The sequence below is a fragment of the Rutilus rutilus genome (assembly GCF_951802725.1).
Source record: "Rutilus rutilus genome assembly, chromosome: 9".
In the NCBI taxonomy this organism is placed as follows: Eukaryota; Metazoa; Chordata; class Actinopteri; order Cypriniformes; family Leuciscidae; genus Rutilus; species Rutilus rutilus.
In genome coordinates, this window is record NC_140223.1 from 20,410,645 (window position 1) to 20,433,118 (window position 22,474).

A 22,474-nucleotide genomic window follows, 5' to 3' on the forward strand; every position below is an offset into this window, starting at 1 on the left:
AAATTCAATTGATTATGATAAATAAAAAAAAATTAAAATAAAATTGTTCTGCTCTCCTAGGGTATAGGCATGGTTATCTCTTTTTTCAGCTGGGATTTCTTTAAAAAAAAAAAAAAAAAATTCTGGCTTTGGATAACACTGCAATACTATGGTCAAAAAAAATCAGATCCACAATAAAACAGTAGCTTATCTTTCACCAAACTCAGTACAGAACTGCACTCTCAAGTGAATGACAACCACACTGTTGAAATTATATTTAAAAAAGTAAGTCACATCAGGTTTTCTCTCAACAACTAATTTTTTTAGTTCCTTCTTAAATACATTGAAATACCAATTACCTCACTAAGGGAGCACATATACAAGTACACAGTCTCAACGTGAAGCTGCCAATAGTTTAAAAAAACTCAGTTTTACTACTTCAATGCAAACTTTTACATTTTCTATTTTTCACGTGCTTTCAAGTTCCTGCAATAGTTTTGACGTGAGCAGCTTTACAGTTCCTTAATTATAAATCTGTCCTTCAATCAGTAAAATAAGGCAGGAGTATCTGAAAGAAACATTGTTATGAATAAACTTTGGTGCTTTGAAAAGAATAGTTTCGTGGCACAAGTCGGTGATGCTACATGTGGTTATAGTGCGGCAACATTCCCACCGGATAAACAGGCCACTCTTGCCCAATCAAATTATAATCAGACTTCAGTCTTCAATCTCAATGGCACTCAGTATATGAAATAAGGCTAAACAAATAAATGCCGTTACTTTAGTACATCTGACCAGGACCGTCCTTTGTTCACCATCAGCAAAATCACAACATCGTTTTGCACAAGACAGTGTTCCACCATTCAATGTGTTTTTAAAAAAGATTTTTTTTTTTTGCAGTTCGCATCCAACCACAACAATCAATGATATTAAGAACAAATAAATTACAATTATACAAAACACAACAAAAAGAAACAAATTACAAAGCTATATTTAAAAAAAATTCAGCACATTTTAAGCAAGATAGGTGCTGCTTTAACCATGCCTCTCTATAGTCTAAGCATTAGCATAAGCTAACATGAGGTCTCGGTTGTATGTGTGTGTAGTGCCACCTACAGGCATGATTTGTGCAATGACAGTCCTGTCAGATCTCAAACCTCACACATATTGCTCTATAATAATGAGTAGGAGTGTTTTTAATTCTGATAACGGTTGTAAAGACTCCAGGATGGAGATTTAGATCCTCCACTTACAGGGTCAATTATTAACAGTGAACAGTGATCTTTATCCTCAGGGGTAAGACTGCGGTCATGATGACCAAATCAAATCATACCCCAATTTTGTGAAATACAGTACTGATCACTGAGCACTTCCTGTCCATTGTCACCTCATTTACTATTTCTAGTCAGTACAGAGAGTTTTAATTAAAATTCAGCTCTATGAAATGCATAAAAAAATTAAAGGGACAGTTCACCCAAAAATTAAATATCTGTCCTAAAATTGCCTACTGTTACAGTACTTTGATGATTTTATTTGTGTTTTTGGAACATGACAGCCACTGGTCACCATTCACTTTCATTTAAAGGAAAAGAGCAGCGTGAACATTCTACTAAACGTCTTCATTTGTGTTCCACAGGAGAGAATATTCATTTTTGGATGAATTGTCCCTGTGTACAGAATTAGGATGATACTGCTACAAGCTAATGAGGTAGCAGCTGTAGGCGTTAATAAGGCTAGCTTAATGCTAGTTAAAATAAATAAACCAGACTTTTATGGTCTTTTTTCATATTTTAACCTTACTTGAGTAGTTCGTAATTGAGCAGAATATTTGCTTATATTTAATAGGTAATGTATACATTAAGTGCGGTCGTTCATTAGCATACGATTAGATAAAGGGAAGCAGATCCAGTACCTTTTAACTTAACCATAATGTGTTTCATACGCTCAAGTCATTGTCTAAAAACCATGCAGGAGTATTTGAGCATATTGCTTGCATGTGTAAATATTAGGGCTGGGTATTGACACAAATTTCACAATTCGATTCGATTTCGATTCACAAGCTTGCAATTCGATTCGATTCAATATTGATTATTTTGGATATCGGGTACAATACATTGCAAATTTTCTCAAGGAAAACAAATCTCTTAACTAATGCTGTAAACTATGGGAGTCAGTTGTAGCCTATTGGCTTCATTAGCCTACTATAATATTGAAGGTAAAAATGAAAACAGGATGACTAATCGATTCTTGAGATTTAAGAATCGATATCGTTTCGTAAAAATGCGAATCGATTAAAATCGAGAAATCAATATTTTTTACCCAGCCCTAGTAAATGTGTCATCTGTTTCATACATCTGTAAACCTGACAACAGCCAACATAGAAATATCTAAGCACAGCTTGAGTTGAGGTCTTCATGAGATGGAGTCAAAATGACCAGAAATTTGTTCTAGTCGACAAGCGGGCGTTGAGGGAATGTCAGCAGGTTGAAAGTTTTTCCCCAAAAGTCTGGAAACGGTGGCGATGAGAGCGGATTTGGTTGGAGCTGTAGTGGGAGAGCAGGAGATGTCGTCTTCCTACATTTCTTTCTCCTTCTCACTCCTCACCTCTTTCTCACGGCTGGACTTCATGAAGTCGCTTCTCATCAGGCGGTAAAACAGCACAATGTTCATGGCGGTCATGATGGCCAGACCCACGCTGCCGATGGTGTAGCTGGCCAGGGGGATGAGGTCACGATTCAGCACCAGCCAGCGGGTCATCCAGGCCAGGGTGTTGATGCGAAACACCACGTAGGTGCCCAGGTTTATCATGCTGTTGACACGGTAAAAAGTACTTTTGGCTAGGCTGGCCATGCGGAGCACTTGCCTCAGGTGCAGAAAGATCGAATTGATCTCAACCAACAGCGCCACCACGGCAAAACCCACATACCGACAGGTCAGCACCGAGATCCCGAAACAGGTGATCACCTGCAAACAAAAGACATTGAGATTTTTTTATTAGGAATGCACTCAAATTTAGGCCGAGGAAAACTTTAAAGTCACCATAAAATCAAAATTGACAATTCTTATTTTTTTGTGGAATATTACAGTATTAATAATAAATGATTTATCTGTACATGTTTTTTTTTTAATACACGTGCCCTATTTAATCTTTTTTTTTGTAAAGATGTATTTACTGGAAATATACACACAACAAATGTGGAAATATTGAAATGCACTAGGAGTAGCAATACCTTCCCCCTTTTTCATAACAATTATCAAGAACATTAAAGGAAGAAAAAAAAGAAGCAAATAATAAAATTAAGTAACTAAAAAACACAATCCTATTGCCCACTGTGCCCAAAAATATTTGGTTTCAGTTTTGTGGCTGCCCATGAATTTCAAGGTCAGCACATTTAGTGCAAAATCAATAGGCATCTTACTTATTACCATCAGAAACCATCTTTCATCATAATACAATTCTAAGGTTGTGTTTGACCCATTCATTCATCTACAGAAAGTTTAAATAGGCCAGTTAAACTACACACAGACTAATGTGCTTAAAGGAAAATGAAAATTCTGTCAGTAATTACTCATCCTCATGTTGTTCCAACCCCGTAAGACTTTTGTTCATCTTCGGAACACAAATTAAGATATTTTTGATGAAATCTGAGAGCTGGATCACTCCTCCATAGGCTTCTAAGTGATTGGAACTTTGCCTAGCCCAGAAAAGTTATTAAAGAGATCGTTAATATAGTCCAAGTGACTACAGTGGCTCAATCTTAAGTTTATCAAGCGACGAGAATACTTTTTGTGCGCAAAAAAAACAACAAAAATAACGACTTTATTCCACTATTCATTTCCTTCTCTCTGGGCCTCGAGTGAGTTCACGTAGTGTTTTAGCGCAGCGCTTCTGTGTTGTACGTCACACATAGGCTCACTATTGGCCGACGCTGGTCATGTGTGTGATGCGTGTGACGTACAACACAGATGCGCTGCGCAGTTATACTACGTGAAAAGACTCGAGGCCCAGAGAGAAGGAAATGAATAGTGGAATAAAGTCGTTATTTTTGTGTTTTTTTTGCGCACAAAAAGTATTCTCGTCGCTTTATAAACTTAAGATTGAGCCACTGTAGTCACTTGGACTATATTAACGATGTCTTTAATACATTTTCTGGGCCAGCAAGTTATAATGCCTTAGAACCCTATGGAGGAGTGATCCAGCTCTCAGATTTAATAAAAAATATCTTAATTTGTGTTCCGAAGATGAACGAAGGTCTTACGGGGTTGGAACAACATGAGGGTGAGTGATTACTGACAGAATTTTCATTTTTGGGTGAACTAACCCTTTAATTTCAGAAGCAGCTCTTTCGTCTTCTCAACACTAATCTGCTGCGACTGCGAGGAGACAAGAAACAAATGAACGTGTGTTCAGAATCATCTGATAACAGCAGGGTGAGGCTGAGCTGAGGACAGGAGCACAAAGGCTCTGTTGATCAGTCCTAAACCCGATATGACAGCAGCCAAAGTGTTCAATCACAATGAGTGACACTAATCCAGCTGGAGTTCTACAGTTTAAACAAATCCTAGTGATGACTTTTGCCAATATTACTACAAATAGCATTCTTAAAAGAGATGGTTCACCCAAAAATGAAAATTTTGTCATCATTTACTCACCCTCAATTTCTTTCCTCTGTTGAACACAAAGTATGATATTTTGAAGAAAATGGGTAAGTAAACATTTTCTGGTCCCCTTTGACTTTCATTGTATTTTTTTCCCTACTCTGGAAGTCAATGGTGCCCCACAACTGTTTGGTTACCGACATTCTTCAAAATATCTTCTTTTGAGTTCAACAGAAGAAACAAATTCATACAGGTTTGGAACAACTTAAAGGGATAGTTCACCCAAAAATGAAAATTCTGTCATCATTTACTCAGCCTCAAGTTGTTCCACACCTGTATGAGTTTCTTTGTTCTGCTGAACACAAAGGAAGATATTTGGAAGAATGTTGTAATCAAACAGATCTCGGTCCCCATTGACTTCCATAGTAGGAAAAAATATATACTATGATAGTCAATGGGGACCGAGATCTGTTTGGTTACAAACATTCTTCCAAATATCTTCCTTTGTGTTCAGCAGAACAAAGAAACTCATACAGGTTTGGAACAACTTGAGGGTGCGTAAATGATTACAGAATTTTCATTTTTGGGTGAACTATCCCTTTAAGGGTGTGTAAATGATGTAAAAATGTAAATTTTTGGGTGAACTATCCCTTTAAATAAAGAATACCAAGTCCTGAATCAAACCAACCAGCTCTAAGAATAATCCGAGCAAAAAACATGTGACATTGGTTTTAATTTAATGAAATAATGTGAATGATAAAAATACTATGGTACAATATAAAACTATTAACTTATACTCATTGAAAAAAAATATTGTTTTTATAAAAATATACATAACGGATTTTTTTTTGGGATTAGTTTGTTGTTAAATTGAGTTTAAAAAAAAATGTTTTAAATTTCCTTTTGGATGCAAGAGGATTGAAAAGGAAAGTTATCTTCCACTAGATGGCAGTCTATACCTATCATTACAAAACACTGTAAAGTGCATGGATTAATCTGAACTAGTTTGCCATCAAAAGCTCTTAACACTTATTAATGCACAACAAATATTGAGCATTTAGATCCATGACGTATTATAATTCTGAACTTCTGTAATTTATATACATTTTATTGACGTTTAAAAAAAAACATGTACAAGTCTTATCAAAACCGGTATGATGAGTTTTCCACAGAGCACAAAGGTGCGGTTAACATGACGTCCAATACTGAGTTACATGACTGGGTGGTGTTCCCATGACGCAACTCCTTTTGTAACAGAACATAAATTCCTCAGGATGAGTCTGTAATGCAACCGTTCACATGACACCCGCCTGGTTCTTGTGGTCAAGAATGTCACAGCAGTAAGGCTAGTAATGCCATTCACATCAACACTGCTGCTTAAACACACGCGCTCTCTCAAAGCCCATGATGTGGGTTTGAAGCAGGCAAGTAATGTATAACGGCTTTTAATAGCTTGAAATCCAAACATACACCTCTTTATAGCAATAGTGTGTCACGTCTGCTGTATTCATAAAGCTAAACATGACAAATGTTGACTATCTAGCTATGTGGACTGTAAACACTTCTGAGTATGCTTTAGTGTCTAACAAAAGAGGTCTACAGTTAGACCACAGGTTACAGTTAACAGTGATGGTTGAAAAATGTGTTTGACTATTTAAAGCAATTAAACATCCAAAAAGATTAGCAATCTGCTGGTTTAGCAAGACCGCTAGCTCTGTAAACCTGATTTCTATCTGTAAATGCTTCTCTGACTGCAGTGAAGGGCCTGCTTTACAAAGACGGATGATTACTAAATAAGATTTGTGTGACCTCAGTCTTGTGACTGAGAGGATGTTGACCTTTGGTTAATACTTTGTCTTTCTCTTGGTGAGGTTAACTTGTCTTCTTACACAACGCTCGAGTTGGATAACTCTCTGAACATCACAAACAAACCTGTTATCTTCAGGAGACTATTTCCTCCTAAAGGTGAGAAGAACATCAGTCCACTATATGGAAGTAGTAAAATACTATGTTGTGACCTTAAACACAAAATTAGGTGTGTCGCCAGTCAAAGAGGTCAAAAACAATCACTCACTATTGTACAATTTGTAATATTTGAACGGAGAGATAAAACCACTATAACATCCTTCTCAGCCTTGAAAAGAACAATCATTGACAGGAAAAGAGCAAAGTCTTCATGTCATATACATCACATAACATGTTGCTTTATGTTAATAGCTGTGTATATTCAGCTCCTGCTAGAACGTCGCAACAGCAAGGTCATGGGGTTGATTCTCATACTGATTTAATGTATAGTTTTACTGTAAATGTATAGCATACTTTTATTCAACAAGGATGCATTAAATTAATAAGAAATGACAGTATAAAAACATTTAATGTTACCAATTTTTATTTTTTTTCAAACAAATGGTGTTCTTTTGAACTTTCTATTCATTAGTTTAAAAAAGAAAAAGATTCACACAAATATTAAGCGACACTACCGTTTTAAAAGTTGATAAAATGTTTCTTGAGAAGAAAATCAGTTTATTAAAATGATTTCTGAAGGATCATGTGACATATGATGTTGAAAATTCAGCTGTGTATCAGGAATATACAGTATATTTTTGAAATATATTCAAAGAAAATCAGTTCTTTTCAATTGTAATAATATTTTACAATATTACAGTTTTTACTAAATTTTTGATCAAATAAATGCATCCTTGGTGAGAACAATTACAGAGTCCCGCACATGACATGCAGACACATATACATACACACACACATGCTGTCAATCATTTTTTCTGCAATTAATAGCGAGGTTAATAAAACATTGGAGTTTTTAATATTTTTATATTGTAATAATTTCATGTGGTGAGTAACTATGAATGTAGAAAGAACCTAAAGACAAGTATATTTTAAATATTTATTTAATGGCATCTTTTTATGAATGAAGGCCAATATCACTGATACTAATACTGGTACTGATGTCTTTTTAAACATTAGTTATAGACATTCAACATTACCGTGTAACTGAAAGCTATCAATTTCAACATTTATTATGCTTTTTACCTGTGGCCTTCCTACCTGTCTAAGAGGTAAGAAATATACAGAAATGGAATAAGGTCAAACACTTTACAGTCTTCACTGCATAAATTATATATTAAATATAGATTCATATTTTCTGTTCTGTTGATTAAAGTTAATGACAGACATCACAGCAACTGCTGTGACTGCTGCTGTGCTGTCACTTAAAGATCTGCCACTGCTGCACATTTCATTTTCTCACAACTCTTTTAGTTCATTTAAAACTACTCTTTTGAGGATGCTCGACAAAATAGGCATCAGTTTGTTCAAGCGCAAAAGCACTCAATACTGGCTTGCGTCTCACTGTGCACACAAGTCGTGTGTGTGTGTCACACAGACACGACATTCACAGACAGCGGGTTCTCGTTTGTCTTGTGGCACTTGAATGGTTTAAAATCATTTGCATGAATAAGAGCGTAAACAAATAAATGTAACCCTAGCCAAATTATGATGGAAAAAACAAATGCTCCGTTAATTGCGTTAAATATTTTTATTAGAAATGAATCGCATGCGTTAACGCGTTAATTCTGACAGCCCTAATATATATATTATACATTTTCGAACACTAGTATATAAGATTTCAAAACTTTGCAAGCCGCTTGCACAAAATGTTGTGCTGAGGAATGTAGGGAGGCAAATCGTAAAAATTCTAAATTCAGACCCAGTATAGTGTTTAAACCGAGTTGAGATCACAGTGTTAAACAACAAGGTGAATACCTGGGAGGCTGAGACCTTTCTCACTAGCACAAAGTGGCTAATTTCAATCAAGTTTTTGAAGAAACTTTTAGACTTTAAGGACACTACAGTATACATTTCTTTTACAATAAAACTTGTGTACTGTGAAAAGTGCTAGTCAAATAAATATGACAAAAAAAAAACACAATCTACTCCAACATACTGCTATAGACATCAACAGACAATCAGAGTGAATTGCATTGCCAAGATTATTCCCATAATCCATTTGCAGTCGTGCTGAAATAATCGTATTCACACACACACACACACACACACACACACCTAAAGTTGCTAAGTCATAGCATGTGAGCGATAAATAAGCATATGCTGATCATACCTGAATATTTTTGTTGTTTACAACAAACACAATGCCCCTATTTTCAATACAATTATGCATAAAAAGTATTAATGCTGATGCAATAATAACATCAGATCAGCACATGCCTGTTAGAATGCTCCCATGTTGTTTCCCTGTTGTAAACCTACAGGTCTGTGAATGTGTGTTTGGTTTCATTAACCTCTCCCTGCGGGGTCAATTATCACTACTACATCTCTAATTTCTCCTTTACACAAAAAAACATGGCAGACACAAACACCTCCTGGGTAACTCGATGGGGGGGGTGGTAACACTGAAACCAGTTAACCTGGTTACAGGTGAAACAGGCCCACTTGAGCAGCATGTGAGGAATACTGAAGCTCAGTGCGAAATAGAGCACAGATGCAAATGGCTTTAGGACCACATGAGGTGATGAGAAAAGCGTGGACAGGTGGACTACCAGCGAGGACACATGCTTTGATGAAGATAAACACGAACGCACACAAATTAAGTTGGTAATGGTCACTTTTACAATAATTCAAGAAGGAAAACACTTTAAAAGTGGCCCATATAAATTGTGCACTATTTACACCACCATTCAAAAGTTTGGGGTCAGTACAATTTTAAAAAAGGAAAGAAATTAATCATTTTATTAATTTATAAATGTAACAAACAAATATTAAAATATGCTGTTCTTTTTAACTTATTTATCCAAGCATTTTTAAAATAAATGTATAATGGTTCCCTCAAAAATATTAAGCAGCACAACCATTTCAACATTGATAAGAAATGTTTCAAATCATTATGATTTCTGAGGGATCATGTGATCAATTCAGCTTTGCTATCACAGAGATAAATTATTATATTTAAAAATTTAGCTGCAAGCAGCAATTATCGGGACCAAAACTTCCCGAAATTAAGCAAAAATATTAATTTCTCCCGACCACTATGTGTCACTGCACAGAAACTACAGGTAGCCTCAGGTCAAGGTTTTCATAACACAAACATTCCCTGCGTCTCAATGTCCATACTATCCATCCTAAACTGTATGTGAGATTAAAATAAGTGTGTCCCAAAGCATAGTATGTTGAAAGAGTATGCCAGAAAGCCCCGGATGGTCTACTATTTCCTAGACGCCCTATTGGCCACTTTGGAACGTTGCTGCGATTCGCCCTATCGCCCGCCATATTGCTGAGGGCAAGACTGCGCTGTAAACAACTGCAAGCAAACGGGTGAGCTGCGGTTTTTCTGGATAAAAACAAAAATAACGTTTACATTTATCAACCGATTTCAGTGGTTTGTACGTGGTGTACAAAAAGTTCCATCTCTAGTTATTTAAAATCTTGATAGTTAGACTTAAGATATTTTTTTAAATAAGGAATTGTCAAAGCTCAGGCTTGTCATGTATTTGGATTTTTATTCTTGGATAAGAATTTTGAAGACCCCCATACAGAGATATAATAAAATTTGGCTTTCTTCACAAAAAGAGTAAATACTTTTAGGGCGTATAAGTAGGCGAATTGAGACGCAGCACAAGTTTGGTCAGAATACGCTAAAGCATTGCGGAGATATAGCCTTACGTTCATTTTGGCATGCACTTCGTCAAATTCGTTTGCGCCTTATTCGAGAACAGTTTGACGAATTAACTTGAATTCCATAACTTTTTGTCAGCATAACTTTTTGTTTCCAGTCCTATAGTTTCCAGCATTAGCAGAAAAAAAAAATTATCCTTAAGAAACTATTAATTATAAGTGAAATCATGTAAAGACAGAGACACAATTTGTCCAGTAAATCACTGTTTAATAATAAAAAAATTTTTTTTTAAATGTTTAATAAGCAAGTCCTCCCAGTTCAAGAGCGAGGAGGGGTTGATGATGTGAAACTGGGCTGGGAGATAAAGCTGAAGGCGTGTATGTGAAAATACAACATTATGAAATGAAGGTGGTGAGAGAGCTGAACTCAAAGGGTGTGGTAAAGTGTTAATGAAAAAAAAAAAAAAAATTATACAACATGTATGAACATGCCAGTTTGTGTTTATGAGTCCAGCAATCCAGTGAATCATTGATGATGTTTAAGTTGGGTAACATGAGAGTTTGAAGCGGCCGGGGAGAAGAAAAGGTTTCTGAAAAATTCCAAGATATGTATAGCAGTGAGTGATGGAGACACATGAAATCTATACTAAGCCAAACACAATTTCTTGTGGAGACAAACTTCCTAGCAGGGTTTGGTGATATCTTGAATGTTCACAGTATTTTTTAAATGAATTTGCCAGTGATTAAGCAAAACCATGAATATTGCAATGATTTTACTGTACTTTTTATTTGCCCATTAAGTTTCCTTAAAAAAAAGTCGTCATTCGACTAGTTTCACAATTGTGCTTTGTTCATATGTCATATAGGCATCATGGATTCGATCAAATACCAACAGATAAAAATATAAATAATAATAATAAAATTAAAAAAACTGACAACCTCTGCTAGAAATCTTATAACGGGCCATGTTTGGATCTTCCAACAGGACAGTGATCCAAAAACAAACATCAAAAATCAACACAAAAATGGGTCACTGAGCACAAAACCAAGCATCAGCAATGGCCTTCCCAGTCCCTGACCTGAACCCCATAGAAAATGAGTGGGCTGAACTGAAGAGAAGCAGCGCCAACATGGATCTGGCAATCTGAAGGAATCAGCCATCTTTGATCATATTTACCAAGGGGGCAAATAATTCTGACCAGCACTGTGTGTGTGTGTATATATATGTGTGTATATCACTCCTAACGCAATCACTCCTACTGGCCACTTTGGTGGGTTGAATTTTATATATAATTATAGGCTACATTTTTCAATTGTAGTCTTTTAAAAAGGAATCTGAAATAATAAACTAAGTGCAATGTCATGTAAAAAAAAAATATATAGTTTTTTCGATACTGAAATATCTGAAACGCTTCCAATACTGATTTCCTGCAGAATACATGATACTAGCTAAGCTTTGTCGCTCTCTCATCTCTCCAACAGCGAGTTGACACACAAACCCACCTCCCCTCACTCACTTGTTTCATTTGCTCCGGATGAATATTGTTGGTGTTAAAGGGCTTGAATTTCAGTATGGGCTTGCGTGTATTGCGCATCATTTTACTTATTCCTGCAGATTTTGTGCTCACACTCAAAAAGCACAAAATGATGTCAAAATGCCGGTCTCGGCGAGTATTCACATAAACAGTCAGTTATGTTTTAAGTGAATGTAAACAGTTGAGAAAGAAAACGCATGTGTAACAGTATACTGAATCCGTGCGTCAGGTCTTAAAGTGACATGGTATCGACATCAAAATTGTGGCCAGTGAAAATACTGAGTGGCTAACTTTGGAAAACCACTAGCCACAGTATATCTTTCTGAAAATGAGCACTAAAAAGTGTAGTAGATGCTGACACTTTTCCCTTCTATCTTTGTAAATGACATTGAGATGTTTACTCAGTCATGGTCAGGACAAAGTCCACACTGTGGAATAAACCAACTATTGGTTTCACCCTGAGACAGGGTAAACATAATATGACCCTGAGGAAAGCAAGGCTAGGTTAGTAAAAACCCCGGTCAAATAATGGCAGGACCCCCCCAAAAATTATATAGACACGCTAGCAATCAAATGTTTGAGGTCGGTACAAATTTTTAATAACATTTTGGGGAAATATTCTCTTATGCTCAACAAGTCTGCATTTATTTTATTAAAGTACAGTAAAATTAGTAATATTGTGAAATAAAACAACTTTTCTTTTTTGAATATATTTTAAAATGTAATTTATTCCTATGAAGCCAAATTTTCAAAATCATTACTCCAGTCTTCAGTGTCATATGATCCTTCAGAAATCATTCTAATATGCTGATTTGCTGCTCAATAAATTATTATTAACAATGTTGAAAACAGTTGTGCTGCTTATTTAAAAAAAAAAAAAAAATTATATATTTTTTTTAAGTTTAAAAGAACATTTATTTAAAAATATTTTTTTAACATTATAAATGTTTTTACTGTCACTTTTGACCAATTGAATGCATCCTTGCTAAAAAAAAAAAAAAAAAAATCTAACTGGCCCTGAACTTCTAAACAGTAGAATGTAGATTGCATGTATTTGTTCATACTTGTCAGAACATACTATGTTTATATCATCCAAAATAAACTAGACAAAACAAAGAACAAAGACAACATCTTTTGGCATCAGAATACGACTAAAGTACCGTACTGATATGAAAAAAATCTGATAAACTGAACACACAAAAGACCAAGCTATTTTTAAACACAATAGCGTTTCAACCCTTACATTTGATGAAAAAAAATCAGCATTCATAATTTGGAAACCATGCATAGCATCATGCATTCACACAGTTGCCGTGGGAACCAGACACTTACTATGGCGGTGCTCCAGATCCACTTAGAAGCACTCAGACTCGAGGCATTGAAACGCTCTGAATCAAACAGGACCATGTGTCTTGAGGACTTATTCTCAGTACGGTACACACTGAACCCGACACGCCAATAATTGTTCCTCGGCTGGCAGCATTCCTGTGTTTTGTGATCGTCACATCACACAGTGCCAAAATTTACTAACATTTTCAGCCTGACTTCAATCTGTTGGAAAGACAAACATCGGATGAAACTACTTCATACAAGGAAGTTCCATTCAAAAAAAAAAAGAATTTTCATGTTTGTTTTTTTTGGTTGCTAGAAAGACTGAGATCTTGTAGATTGTTTGAACTCTGACAGAATGTCATCCAGGAAGGTTTGCTTTGCTGTAGTAAGTACAAACAGAGGTCCCTCGTGATATGGGGAAGGGTCTATATCAGAGAAAGACAGAGGTTTCTAGATCTACAGGTTTTAAAGGAAATTTTGAGTATCTCTTTTATTAGGGTGCTGAGCATGAGCATATGTGGCCCAGATGTCTCTGCTTCTGTCTGGAAAATGCTGAATGCATGCTACAAAAGGAGGAGGGATCCAACCACAAATACATTACGCTCTGGAGGCAAAAGTGGTTCCCTCGTTCGTCCACATTCTTTCCTTCTCATTCCTCCGATGCCTCTTATTCTTTCCATTTCCTTCCAACAGAACAAAGCTTGCTGTTAACCTTTGACTCAATGTATACACTCTCTGTTATCATTTGCAGGAACAACTGCAGCGGATATAGTCAGTGGGCAACTAGGTAATACATTTTTTTTTAAATTACTGTAGTTTACAGAGGAATCATATCAAATCAAACATACTGTTTCACAGTGTTGGGGAAAGTTCCTTTTAAAAGAAATGATTTAAAATATTCCATTACTCCCTAAAAAAGTAACTCATTGTGCTACTTAGTTACTTTTTAAAGAAAGTAATGCATTAGGTTACTTTTGCATTACCTTTTCTCTCATGGGCTGGACTTGGTGGTTTGGTTTTAATTAACAACAACAACAACAACCAAGTTATATTTTTGGCAAATCTCAAGGCTCTTTCACACCAAAAGTGAAATGTTGCAGGAGAAGAAAGTTTAACACTCTTATTTCAGCAATAAAAAAAGAGAAACAAATGTGATGTTTAAAGGGGTTCTATTATGCCCTTTTACAAAGTCTTGATTTTGTTTTTGGGGTGTTCTAGAATATGCTTTCATGCTTGATTGTTAAAGAAAAAAAAAACTTTTACAACACTTTTAAAGATTATTACAGCACCTCTCTCCCCTATCTGGCTCGAACCAAAGCCCGTCTACGGAAAGCCTGTTCACTCCAACGCCCTATTAAGTCCTATTGGTTGCAGTTCCAATCAGAGTTCCACTGGGGGCGCTCACCATGAGTGCAAAATGAATGGGAGTCAATGGGGCTAGACAGCTAAATTTGTCTCCCTCACCCGATTGCCGTTGAGAAATCACAGATTTGATTGTAGGTTTTGCAAGTTCAACATGGGTTATAGATCGAAAGTTGAATGAACGAGTACTTATTTCTTTTCGATTTCTTACAGGTTGAGTTGTTGTTGCCCATAACACGCTAGCATTCTGCTAATGACGTCAGCATTCTGACGTCATTGACATTTTGAGAGACTTTTTAAAGCAAATAAGTGACTCTAAAAAAATCTAACACCAAGCAATGTGTAATTTCTTTGCATCCCCTTTCGAAAACAACATTCAAATTACTAGACAAAAAATTATATCCTAAGAAAAGTGGATTTTGAGTGGTATAGCTCCATAGACCTCCATTCATTCTGCACTCGTCATGTGAGCGCCCTCATATGGAACAAGAGTGGAACTGCAACCAGAAGTTTATTGAGTGGCACTTCTCCCCTCATTAGACGTTCTCTGCTCAAACCATAGACAGTAAAAGAAATGGACACAGCGCCCCCATTGGATTCAACGGAGAAAAGTGAAAAGTCAGTTAGAAGCACTCACTTCCTGATGGCTGAGCGTACTGCGCAGACTCAAACTGAGCTTGACGACGTAGATGTGACGTGAGCAACCCGTCTGTCTTCTAGTAGCTGTGCCAAGAGAAATCTGAATCATTCCCTTCCGAAACTTGTAGAGACGGAGAGCGTGAGTAGGAGGTGTCCATGAGCTAGGAGCAGGAGAAACTTTTGCTAAGTATTCGGATTCATTATTTTGTCATTTTGCCTCCACGTCCCCCCGATTGCCCGCGAGCTTCTCTTCCAGTCCATACGGTAATCTCTCTACTGTGCGACCGAGAGTCGCGTGGTTATGACGCAATCGTTAGCCTATTTTTACAAAAACTGCTTCTACGGGGCCATAACGTAAGATACAAGGTAATGGAGCCTTTTATACATTTTCGTGTTTCTTTAGAAATAAATAATGGACAAATGGAGTCTTTAATCGCCTCAGATGTAAAGTTATTTGCTGTCAAAGTGACGCCAAAATGAATGGGAGTCAATGGAATGCTAACAGCAGGTGATGGTCTGCTAATCAATGGCGGCGCCCGGGGAAGCTTCAGGGTTTTCTGAAACATTGGCCCCCTGGCTCGAACGAATCGTTAGTTCCTGTTTCGATGAAACCCCTCCTTCCGAAATACCAAATGTGCTGTGATTGGTTAGCTGGCCCAGTGTGTTGTGATTGGCTCTGCGTGTTTGAGAAATGTCACGCCCCTTACCATAACCGCAAGTTTCATCTGCTCAGGTGTAAATATTAAGGATGGCATCAATTTCAAACCATTTCAAGCCCGATTCAGACTTAAAAATGTTAAACTAAAGGATCATACAGTGCGGATTTCAAGCACAGACTTTGCAAGCATGGATTTCACAGGACGAGTGGTGTGTGTTTTTATTTTTATTTTCATGTACATTTTAGATATGATAGATAGTAGCATTACTTGTTTAAAAAAGTAACGCAGATATTTTATTTTAAATTTAAAAGTAAAAATCAATAGTCTGAGTGAATAAAGCTCTGTAAAATCAGGTTAGTTTCAGGTTCATACTTAGGAGATGTTTACCCAAGACATCTAAAAAATAGCTAAAGTCTTAACATTTCAGACTTCAAAGACGTCTGTCTGAATGTTCATTGCTGTAGTGGTGGTAATTAGCTGCTAAAAACAAAAAAGAAGCAAAAACTTTAGTACACTTTACCAAACCGACTAGTTGGTTGAACAATCCCAACTATGCAGTTCCATTCAAATTTTATTTCAGTGTAAAAAAACATAATGCAATTGTAATGTCAGGAATGTGCAGGCCTTTTTCTTACAAACAGATGACTTGTTTACCACTCATGCATGCTTTATCCAGAGTACAGCAGCTTGAACCAGTCAGGGAAAGCTGCAGGTTTAACTGGATTATCGGGTACTACAGAAAATGCAGAGGGCTATAGTTGAGGTTCCTGGCATGGCACCACTCGACTGCATCACTTTAGCTATTGAATAAAATCTGTCACTGAGCAAATACAATCACCTCAGGCTTCTGTGTTTAGGTGAACTAACAATCACCCTTGACTCTGCCAAACAATCGCACTCCCTCCGCGGTGTTTTGTATTTTTCCACCGATTCTACATCTGCACGCATTGTATGAATGAGCACTAATACAAACTGATCATCTGAGCCTCCTCTGAGGCCTGCAGGCTTTAATTAGCAAACTCAATTGTGCTAAATGAATGGGGGATGAGACACATTTGCTTCAAAAAGCACCATTTCTGAGAAACTGATTTAAAGGAGGTTTGTGGTGATCCAAATGCCAAAAATGTTATTGGGTTAGCATGATGCTTTTCACAGAACCACCTCTGGAAACTTGAGCATTTACAAAAAGTGACAGCCAAGCAGTAATACCCACAAACCCCCAAAAAACATTTTTAAGTTACACAAACCAAGCAAACCATTTTTAATTTTATTAACAGTTCTCTTTTTTCCATTTACTATACTGGCATATGACAACACTACTTGGGTAGATAGTGGGCCTCACTAACCGTGCTTTTCCACTGCAAATGTATGACTCCTTAAGCAATCAGTGTTTCCACTTCCTCTTCACCTCAAATCAGGCTCATTCTTATGTACACGCTACCATTTAAGTTGTGAATAGGCACAATTTTTTTTTTTTTTTTTAGAAATGAATACATTTATTCAAGTTCATTCCATTCAAACTAGGCACATATAAAACAAGGCTTCTCTTATTACAGTTTGGCTCCTGATGTAAACAGTGGGGAAGAACATGACGGGGTGCAGATGAGAGGGTCTGATAGTTTCTCACACTGCCATTAGGAATCTGGCAGCATGTTCCCTCCAGTCACTGAATGAAATCCCAGGAAAAGAGGGAACAACAACAACAACAGAATGAAGCTGGCTACTTTACCAAGTGTTGACGCCATAGAACCCCAATCAAACCAAAGCTCGGAAAACCCACTGAACTTAATGGAAACGTTTGGACAGCATCCTTCCTCTGCCCATTGCAACAGAGCAGGAAACACTGGCTGTGATAATCTGTATATGTACTGAGCTAATGCAACCGATTTGTTCAAACGGCCTTGCTATTGATTTGTTTATTTTACATATCTTAGCTATTTCAGCAGTTTACCCTCAGTTACCTCTGCTGACCTTCTCACCTCAGTATGTCTAAACACACACAAAGACACAAAGCAAAGAAAGGTGGTCAGACAGGTTGCACTATGTGGATACAATGAAATCAGGTCAGTGTAGCTTTAATTAGATTAGGGAGTAATACAGAAACTGCTTTTGGAATGTTATGGTTTACAGAAACTGCTTTTGGAATGTTATGGTTTACCACCAAAATCTCCTTGACACCAAGTCAGTAGTTTTCTTTTAAGTCTCATTCATTTTTTTTCTATTATTTTTAGCATTATATTCATGAAAATTTAGCACATTTCCCATCCAAATTCTCATTACTGTAATTCAAAAAATATTTTTTTTTTATTTAAATTATTAAGTACTAAGAAATTAAGGTGGTACTTGTTGACCTTTAATTTAAGATGATTATATTTTTAAAAATCTGCATCAATTTATTAAAATAATCAGAATGTAATGAGAATCACTTTTGATATAAGTGATATTAATGATAATAAAGACGACAAACGTCTGGAAGCACTACAAATGACAACTTGGAGGAAAATATGTTTAACTGTCAAAACAAAAAATCTTAATGGTCTTAAACATAGGCTTTACCCATTTAGCAGTTAAGTAATTGGCTTTCTCCAAAAATACATAATTTCTTTGTACCGTGTTTTATGTCTACTCACCACTACATGGTGGAAAAGTAGCTCCCATGAATGGCTGATCTTCTGATTAATAACCATATCAAAGAAGTCATATATGAAGTACCCTGAAACACATAAATGCATATTAACACTGTAGTTCTCAGGTTTTTCCAAACAACAGATCCCATGACAACAATTGTGTTGGTTACAAGATGTCATTTCCAGAGGGCTATTTATATCAATCCATCTCCCAATAAGACGGTCTCCATGGAGACTGCATTTTAAAGCAGATCAACAACAAATGAAGCCAAATATGAGACTTCATTAATATAAATGTACTGATAAGCATTTTCAAAATACATGCCCGTTTCCTGTTTCCATTTTAGTTCACATTACACTAGTTCATTTTCTGAAAACAAGCCTTACCATCTCAGGTGAAAGGATGAATAGATATTGTCTATGTCTATATTGAAGCATATTAGAAACATGCTTTCCTCAGAAAAGCAAGACCATGAATAGCCACAATTAGCTTTTTATGGGTATATACTATGCAGAGATAAAAGGACTGGGATATATCTTCTGTTTTATATATATATATATATATATATACAAAGTTTTTGAGAGAGAACATAATAAACTTAAAAGCAAAGGCCCATTCATAAACAGGCATGTGACCTATGGGGGTAGCACTGGTGCCTTGCTGGGACGGATCATAAAGCCAGCCATTGATTCTGTAGCTAAAGCTAACATCTCTGCCAACTGTATGTGGGATTCCTCACAGTATTCAAAATATTTCTGATATTTGGCAATGGGAGTTATCTGCTTATTGGTTGAAATAAACATTCCAGTCAACTGTGCTACGTTTTAGCACTACACAAATTATAGCTAATAATCAAAAGGGAATAAAAAATTATGCTGGATGTTTTCCAAAAAGTTTCATGTCACATTAATCTCGTTATTGCAATGAAATGCAATGCAAAAAAAAAAAAAAACCTGTCTTCACTGTAATGCAAAGAAATTATATATGATTCAAATAATAAAGTATTTGTGAATCGTGTTATTATTTGTTGTAGCCTACCTTTAATTTATGCAGATTTGAATAATAATAAATAAATAAAAAAATTTTTTTAAAAATCACTGTATTTGTATTAGAATCACTATTGGTAATAATGGGAATTTGAAAAAAAAGAAAAGAAAAGAAAAGAAAAACATGGATTTATTAGGAGTAATCAGAATTTGGGAGATGTGATTAACTGTCAAAAAAAAGTCCCAAAGCACAAAAAAAAAAAAAATCAATTCAAATTTTGACTTGAGAGGGAAGTTCATGTCCAATTCTTTACCTAGGAAACAAAACTCTTTATACTCACCGATTGATACAGACACTAGGGCGTGAGAGAAAACGGAGTACGTTCCTATCAAATCCTCAGCCATCTGGGGGTGCATGAAAAAACTACAAAGACAGACGAATTATGATCAGGGCATTGCGTTTAAATAAAAGTGCATCACCTTTGTGAAATACGTTGGGTAGTAATGAACAACGTTCATATTATCAAGTGATATGAACCACATGTGTCGTCTATGTGCAGCCTATCAAATGGCCAAATGTCTGTTTAACTGCATCTAGGCTATCAAACAAAGTAGGTGGCAGCTGAAAAGATGTTACTCTTGGATAAAATTCTCAGACATCTGATAAAGGCATCAAACAGACTGGAGTATATGGGTGTGTATTGTATTCCTCATGCACATGTGGGGAATTCTGGCACTCACCATAGCACAGACCACACTCCAGTTATGAGGCTGTGCAAGAAAGAGGTGGAGATGTTTTTCCATTTCCAAGCGTTCCTCTGAGCTGTCTCGGGGATGGGAAGTTTGCCGATTCCATAGTTTACCAATTTGAAAAAGCCAACCGAGGATCCAGCAGTCAAAATCACAGAATTCAACTCCATATTTTAAGCGCGCGCTTGTGTTTTCTTGTCACTAACCGAGATTCTCGCGCGCATATAGACCTTTCGGTGATAAACCCGCTTTTTAACGTTATTTCGTCAAATATACATCCCGAATTGTTTGTCTCTATTTCATTTTCACCTTCAGTAGTCCAAACATAAGCGACTGTGCCGTCTCTGTAGGCAGAGCCCTTGTATAATTCAAATTTATCGACACTATCTTTGTTAATAAAAAAAATAAAAAAGCTTTTTGTTTCAGTGCTCAGTTTGTCCGGTCCGATGTAAAGTTAAAGCACACTGATTGCTCAATTACGATTGGCAACAATGAAATAGTATCTAATGCATGTGTTACAAAATCCTGACGCTACACGCTTGTGTAACTTTTTCGCTTTTACAATAACCAAACAAGAGAATCCCCGCCCAATCATCGTAAGGCGCGTTTGAGGAGCAAATGAGCGTCTCCGGGCGTGCGATTCCCTTACGTGTAGTCCCGCCTCTTCGTGTGGAATTATGGGAGATGTAGTAGGCTATATGCGGCGATTTCGTAACTTGCAATTTAAGAAAGTAGAAAAGAAAGCTGTCGGGGTTTTCAGCTGACGGACGCTCAGATTTGTTTCCATAGAGTTTCTCCAGCCTCTTCATTATCCCATAGCCTATCTGATATAAAATGATTTTATTCAACACTGTTTAAAAAACGTTTGGTAGCGACATTAAAAACCACGTGTAGGCAGAGATGGGCACAAATACATAAAAAAGTATTTAATTACAAATTACAAATACATATCATCAAATGTATTTAAATAAAATATAAAATACTGCTGTGAAAAAAGTATTTAATTGAAATACAAGTAATTTGTAATTTGAAAATACAAAAATACAAATAAAATGTACAGTCTTTTGTAGTGTGAGTGTAAGTGTGGAGTTAAATAGCCTACATGTAAGAGTAGGCTATAGAATATCATCGTTTAGTGCAGAAGATGCGCTTTTAATGTAGCCTACATGTTGCCACTTACTGTCATAATAAAAGATAATTACGCCTATAACACTATATTTGTATTATATTACACAAAAAGTTAACGCTGCTCTGAGGGTGTTTCTAATACCGCGGCTGTGACAAAGTTGATCAATCAATTGACCATTATCAATCTATCTCTATTTTTATGTTATTTTTTACTCTTTTTGAAAGTTATGAGTCACATCACGTGATTTTCTTGCCAAAAACTGTGATAGGCAATTTGGCATCCTAGGAGCATATGACTTTCTTCTTTCAGACGAATACAGTTATATCAAAAATGTCCTGGCTCTTCCAAGCTTTATAATGGCAGTGAATGGCTGTATATTTTTTGAAGTCCATAAAAGTGCATCTATCCATGATAAAAGTGCATCTATCCATCATCAAAGTGCGTCTATCCATCATCAAAGTGCATCTATCCATCATAAAAGTGAAAAATATCCATATTTAAAACTTTATTGACTAAAATAACTAGCTTCCGGCAGATGGCCGCTTCAGAAGGCCTTTTTTTAACCCCCGCAAAGCCGTGTGGAACACTTTAATTATGAATAGATGCACTTTTATGATGGATGCATACATGTGCTTTTATGGACTTCAAAACTTAAACAGCCATTTACTGCCATTATAAAGAGCCAGGACATTTTTTAATATAACTCTGATTGTATTCGTCTGAAAGAAGAATGTCATATACACCTAGGATGACTTCAAGGTGAGTAAATCATGGGCTAATTTTCATTTTTGGGTGAACTAAACCTTTAATCCTGGTGATGAAAGTTAATATAGGCGAAATAAAATGATATATTTAAAAAAGTAGGCTATATTAGTAGCCTATTTTAATTACAAATTACAGTATCTTGAAGTATTTAATTACAAATTACATTTCATTTATTTTTGTTAAGGAAAATACAAATGACAAAATACTCAAAACAAAAGTAATTAAATACGTATTTCAAATACAATTAAAATACTGCCCATCTCTGCGTGTAGGTCTGTACGCAGTTTTAAATAGTAATAATTATAAGAAGAAGAAGAAGAAGAAGAAGATAAATACTTTTTATAGCTACCAATGGATTACCGTTGAAAAGTTGTAGACCTATATAGCCTAGTTCTTCATAGTTATAATCAATCCTTGCTGAGCTCGCAGCTGATTGGTCCGTTTCAACGTGAGTCGGTCATTATA

The 22,474-nt window shown here is 36.1% G+C and overlaps 1 protein-coding gene across 1 annotated transcript; it reads right to left on the reverse strand.

Moving 5' to 3' along the window:
- Positions 1–448: 448 nt before the first annotated feature.
- Positions 449–20,680, reverse strand: tlcd2 (TLC domain containing 2). The gene is made up of 4 exons (XM_084419749.1): positions 20,107–20,680; positions 19,707–19,789; positions 18,382–18,464; positions 449–2,943 (listed from the first exon to the last, which is right to left on the reverse strand). The coding sequence occupies exons 1-4, from the start codon at positions 20,283–20,285 to the stop codon at positions 2,554–2,556; spliced, it is 735 nt and encodes a 244-aa protein (XP_084275875.1). The 5' UTR covers positions 20,286–20,680; the 3' UTR covers positions 449–2,553.
- Between the last annotated feature and the right edge of the window lie 1,794 nt (positions 20,681–22,474).